General features: G+C 42.0%; 1 protein-coding gene across 1 annotated transcript; it reads left to right on the top strand.

Moving 5' to 3' along the window:
* Positions 1-2,593: 2,593 nt before the first annotated feature.
* TSSC4 (tumor suppressing subtransferable candidate 4) lies at positions 2,594-3,634 on the top strand. Its single transcript, XM_010294751.1, has one exon. The coding sequence runs from the start codon at positions 2,594-2,596 to the stop codon at positions 3,632-3,634; it is 1,041 nt and encodes a 346-aa protein (XP_010293053.1).
* The last annotated feature ends 2,652 nt before the right edge of the window (positions 3,635-6,286 follow it).

Here is a 6,286-nt window from a genome sequence, read left to right as displayed (position 1 = left end):
TGCAGGGGCCTGTGAGGCGGGTACGGGGGTTGTATCCAACAGGATCCCGGCCCGGGGAAGGGAGCTGGGCCCTGGGTCGGCAAAGCAGAACGACTGAGGCTGTGGGCTGCACCGGTGATGTTACGCATGGCCGTGGGCTCTGTCGTTTCCCCCTCCCCGGGGTGGGGTGCCCACTGGAGGTGTGAGCCAGGGTCCGGGGGCTGCGCTGCCCTCCTTCTTGGCCTCGCAGCCTCTGTGGGCACCGTCCCGAAGGAGCGTGCTGCAGTTGGCAGGAGATCGCCAGCAGGCTTTGCTGCAGTGCTGTCTCTGCGATGAGAGCAGGCTCTTGGCCATCGTTTGGGGTGACTGGGGTCTCTGTTTTCCTCACAGGCTGCAAGAGGACGCACAGAGCCTGTTTGATTAAGACCAGGATGGAAGAGGCTAATGGGAACCTTCCTGACCAGAGAGACACCGTCCTGTCTGATTTGTGCTGTGATCACATCACCATAACAAATCTGTGAGTCTCTCTGGTGTACTGTAAGGGTCAGTATGTTTGGCTACTGATGCTGTTAGGGCTAAAACATCTCCTTGGGAGCAAAATTTTTCCTTTCTGTGTAACTGCCCTCAGACAAGAGATACCCTGATTTACAGCCTGTGATGAACACTTATACTGCCATCCGAAAGCAGATGTTTTAGTAATCAGTTACGCACTTCAGTGTCTCTTGGGCTGTAGTCAGTACTTTCAGGTGTTATAAAAGTAAGCAGAAGGATGTATGATTTTCAGATTATTATTTCCCATTTAGGGGTTACACTGAGGGCAGTGTTTTCAAAAGCAGTCATCGGATCCTTTTTGTCAAGGACAGCCAGACTTTACATGGAACACAGCACTCCGTCTGTTGAATTCTTCAGAAATTTCTCTGTGTTTTAATGCCTTATGAAAATCTGGCCCTAACTGTGAATGTGACCTTTCTTTGTAAACACAACTGTTTGGTATCCATGGTCTCTTTTTTGCAGCATTCAGTACTTGCAGTGCATAACTATTATTTTTATGTTTGCTTAGCTGCATTTAATACTGTTTTTTTAGTAATGGTTTACTGCACATGCAAATTACAGTTTTATTTTTTTAAAACCTCTCTTCTGTTCTACAGGATAATGTTGGCAATGTGAATGTGGAGACTGAGTAAACATAGTGGTGCCTGCCTTATCAGGCTGTGTGTTGTTCTTTTGCCAAAAATCCAGGAATATCTGTAGACTTTTATACTAGCATGAGTTTGTGTCAGATTTAGCATTCAGTTCTGCAGCTTTGGATGATTCAGGGGGAAGGAATTATTTTTAAAACTCAATTTAAAACTACATTTCCAGTATCTTGATGGAAATGTTTGTTTTCTAGGGTGGAAGTGCTGAGATCTTTGGTGGCTTTAACTGACCCTCAGGAGGGGAAGCTGACTCAGTCTCAAGAGAAAGTGAGTGACTAACAGACTTTCCATGTCTGTTCACTGCATCGTTTCAGAAGAACCTATAATTAGGTAGTTGAGCTTATTCTAATAATATATTAGAACTGTTTCTGCAATTCACATTTTTGCAAGCTGAACTGAGGTGCGTGTTTGACAACTCTGTTTCTGATTGCCTGGCAAGTGGTAATGTGATCATCAACCGCCTCAGTTCTGCAAGGTTCCCTTCAAGCAGGTGGCAGAGTGACTCAGGTATTTCAGCTGCCACTGGAAGTCAGGCTTCAGACCACACTGTCTTTTACTGACTGAAGGGCCAGCTCTCACAGAGCCTTCGTTGCACCCTCCCCTTCTTGCCATGCACAAGCACGGCATGTGCCATTAGTTTTCTTAATCCAGTGGGACTGATTTCTTGAGCTGGCTCATTTTGCGATTCCAGGAATCTAGTAATGACATGAGAGCTTAAAGCCAAGGAAAGCGTGGAGCTTGTACTTTATGTTACTTTAAAGCAATCCTGAAACTGCAGCCCTGATGTTTTTGTGGCTTCTCTGCCACTGACCTTGATCAGTGATAGTGTCCTTTATAATAGGCAGAATGTGATGATTATTGGGACAGGAGGTAAAGTAGCTAATGCAGTAAAGGCCAAAAGAAACCATGAGAGATTAGGATGTGTTTTTGTGGATTTATGCAGGATTATGTATGGATTTATAAATGCAGGGTGTCATTTGGAGAGATCATTGCTTTCTCTTGGAAGATGTGTAGGCCTGTTGTGGGTTATTCAGATTTGATAAAAAAATTTATGCTTATCTTTCAGTAATTGGACCTGCTGTAAGCTTTAATGGAATTTTATGTGCAACGCTATTTTTAATTACTTCATATTCTGTATTGAGTGTTGTGTAAGTTTTTAATTTTAATGTGCATTCATTCCTTAAATAATGTTTTTATTTCAAGCAAAATTGCTTAGGAATCCCTGAGGTACAGCTGCCTGTGACATTGCAGTAATAATTATTTTGCATGGCACAGAATGGTAGTTTCATATTTGGTTCTCATTTCACAGTTAAATTTTTATGCTGCTTTGTATTCTAGGCACTAAACTCGCTGGGCCTTTGGAAAAACATATTTGCAGCTGTTCCTGGGGCTACGTCAAAGACCTCAGTGGAGTGAAGATGGGAGATCAGGATGGAGGTGAACCCTTTCTGGGGATAGTGGCTGGTGGTGCCACAGACTATGAAGGAGCTCTGCCCTCAGACACAGTGTCGCTCAGCGATTCTGATTCCGATGATTTGGGGTTAGCAGATGATGCGGAAGTTGATACAATATCTCCTGAGGAGCCATCTGTAGATGATGGGGACTACAGATCAGGGAAGACCCCCGAATCTTCAAACAGCAGTCACAGGTCTCCTGTCCAACCGTTCCATCTGAGGGGCATGAGTTCTACCTTCTCTCTCCGTAGCCAGAGCATTTTTGATTGCCTGGAAGAGGCAGCCAAATTGTCTGTGCCCTCAATGCCTGAAGATAATGTTGTTGATGGGAGGTTTAAGCGTCCATTGCCTCCAGCCACAGTTTCAAGTAACATGGTTCCAGAAAGCCTGGGAAAGCAAGCCAAACCAGTGCAGGCTCCCAGAACCTCTCCTGCAGTGCCTGACTACGTGGCACACCCGGAGCGCTGGACCAAATACAGCCTAGATGGAGTTTCAGAGTCTACTGACAAGACTAACAGGGCAGTGGCCATGGAATTTCTAGAGGGTTTGAAGAAAAGAGGGGAGGAACAAAGCTCAGTTACCCAAGATAGCTACACCCCATACTTCAACCAAGACCCTTCCAGCTGTGGAGCTGGGAGGATTGTCTTCACCAAACCAATAAAAAGGAGTGTTGATGGACTGGAAAAGAAAACATCTGCAGGGGAGGATGATAAGAAACACATGAAAACAGATCTGAAAGGAAAATCTTTTAAGAAGACTGATGACTTGAGGGAGGAGGATAAGGTAGAGCTGGGGCACTTAGGTAGTGCAAGTGGAAAGGCAACAGAGGAGGAGGAGTGTGTGATGGCAGGGGACCTGAATACAGAAGATAAGCTTAGTGCAACGTTTAGTGGTGCAGGAGAAGAGCCATCAGTGGAAACAGTTGGATTCCATTGCAGTAAGAAGAAGAATCGGAAAAATTTCCGATCTAAAGTAGACGATGAAGGGGAGGAGGAAGAGTCCTGAAGGATGGAGCACATTGGAGACATCCAAGGACTTGTAGTGTCTTTGGATATATTTGGGTTTTTTCTCTGACTTTTTTTTTCTGGTCTGGAAACCTTTTTGTGTAACAGTTTGCATTGTAGCCACCGAGGACATTTTATATTGTTAGAAATTAAGCTACCTAAAATACACTCCAGACTTCTTGTTTGTGAGAAGTCTGTGGGCACGGGATAGTTGCACCCTAGCAGGAGAGAATCAAGTGTGCTTTGTTTGCTTCCGCAGCTCCCTGGGGCTTGCTCTGGAGCTGAAGTAGCCCTGAGCGCCAAAGAAGAAGATGTGTTAGCTAAAAGGCTGCAAGGCTTCCTACTAACCCCCAAATTTAGAGCTGTTCCCAAATCCTGTAGAATCCTGGAACAAAGATGATGAGGTCATTATGTAGACACCCTTAAACAATGAAAATAAAACCTAGTCTTCCACTAGATGTGATTTCCTCTGGCCCTGTCCCAGGGAGGAAACCCTTTTTTTTTTTCCTCTCTCTCTTTTTTTTTAATATGTATGCATCCTTCACTCATTGCCATTGAGAGTAAAAGTACAACAGTGTCCAGTCATGGGTTTGGAGGATGTAGGTGGGAACTGGCAAAATCAGTATTTTTTTAAGGTTGACTTAATATTTCCTTTTTTTAGTGTTACATGGTAAAGATTTTAAAAACCACAGTGTTTCCTGCAGAGAGGTACAACTCGATACATCCTGGTGAAGACAGGCTGAGGATGGCTTCTGCAGTCTCACCATGTTGAGTGTAGACCAGAATTTGCAGCAGCTTCAGTTATTAAGTTGGGCAGCAGCTTTTCCTCTTGCTAGTATTATGTGATGTGATGATTCTTGGCTTGCTCATTTGTGTGTCCTTTCCAGGTGGCACTGCTTCCACATTGATTCTGTGTGTGGATTTGGTGGGAATGAGGTATTTATACCAGAACTGGATACTTTTTTTGTTCTTTGGGATTCATTAAACTTTCACTTGTAGCTTGATTTCTTGATCTCTCTGAATTATGCTGATTAATGCAGCTATAGCGTTTTAACAAATACTCAGTTTATTTGATTTGAGAATGGTCTCAAAAATCTTCTAGAATGTTACTCTAAGCTTACCCTCTTGTAACTTCTCCTTCAAGTCTTACGTTTTAGATTCTAAAATCCACATTTTTAACATTTTCAATCATTTTTACAATATATAGAGAATCAACTCATAGGGTGAATCGCCTCATACAATGAATCACATTGTAATGAATGTCAAACATAGTAGCTTTTCACACAGAATGTTAATAAATTTTATGAATAAGTTTGAAAGATTAAATTCTTTGAAAGGTTATATGATTTGAAACTCAAATTAGTTCAGGTCAGTTTGGACTGACTTTTTTTTTCCAGTATTCTAAATTAACCAACCCCAATGTTAATATTTATAACCATGCGGTGAAAGACTACTTCTTTAGAATTTGTGATCTTTCTTGCCAGACCGTGCTTGCTCAAACTGTGAAGGATATTTGTGGAGGTTACTTCCTCTGTGGGGGTGTCAGCATCTTATCAATAAGTGGCTGGTAGGCCCAAATCATATGGGTCTTTGTGTTTGAACAGATGCATCATTTGGCAGCAGAAGCAAAAAACAATGTAGAATGAGAAATATTCCTCCATCCTTTGAAATTCACCTTTTAATTTTAAAAGTGGAATGTATTTTCTCATTAGTATACTGTTTGATGCACATTAATTAATGGGTCATTGCTAAATACATTAGTTGTTCCAGTGCATGTGAGTGGGACATAACAACAGTTCCAAATGGATAGATTTTGGCTTCCAGTGGATAATTAATGTGCTGATCACAAATAAAATAGTAGCAGTTTCAGAATGAAGCTGCTGCCAAGAGCAGGGCATGCTGGTTGTATGATACGCATTATTTCTTAATAAAAAAAATGTAGCTCGGTACAAACTTACTGGTTTTGCCTAGGGTGAAGAACCGGTAGGACTGTACCAAAATCCCATCACTGTTAATGGGGTCACTGAGGTCTGGGGCACAGCTGAATAAACTGGACAAATGCCTATTTTATTAAGACACCATAACAAGATTAATATCTATTAGTAAGAGAGTCATGTCAGAAAGGTATTTTTATCAGATTGGAGATACAGGTTTTTTCCACCTCTGATAACAGAGAAAGCTTTTGCACAACCTACATTTATGTTGCATGGAAGCAGTGTTATATGCATGAACAAATTAAGTTCAGTTGAAGCTTATCAGCATAAGAAAGACCACAACCCAATGCTTCCCCTTTCTGTTGCTGCTTATATTATTCCAAAGAAATTTCCCTTTAAAGGACGGTAGTAATATTAACTTTATTGGTGTATATTTTCATGCAAATTTCTAATAAAGCCAGATAACTTTGTATGCTAAAAATGTACATGTCAGTTTAACGAAAAAAATGACCAACAGTCCAAATTCCTAGTTTGTAGGAAAATTCTTGGCTACACATTCTTACTGTAAAATCTCCTGATTTAGAAAATAAGGTGGTAGAGTCATCCTGGAGGAGAAAGCTTTTAGTGCGATTTGTGGAGTGGAGTTTTGGAGAAAGGACCAAGCGATACAGGAGCGGGAGAGAAGGAAGCCCAAGAAATTGGAGGAGCAAGACCAAGAA

This window comes from Phaethon lepturus, unplaced genomic scaffold, assembly GCF_000687285.1.
Source record: "Phaethon lepturus isolate BGI_N335 unplaced genomic scaffold, ASM68728v1 scaffold6789, whole genome shotgun sequence".
NCBI lineage: Eukaryota > Metazoa > Chordata > Aves > Phaethontiformes > Phaethontidae > Phaethon > Phaethon lepturus.
Note: the sequence above shows the minus strand (reverse complement) of the source record. Positions and strands in the feature narration are given on the sequence as shown.

Coding starts and splice junctions, on each gene's coding strand:
- TSSC4 (XM_010294751.1), top strand. CDS start 2,594: ATGGGAGATCAGGATGGAGGTGAACCCTTTCTGGGGATAGTGGCTGGT.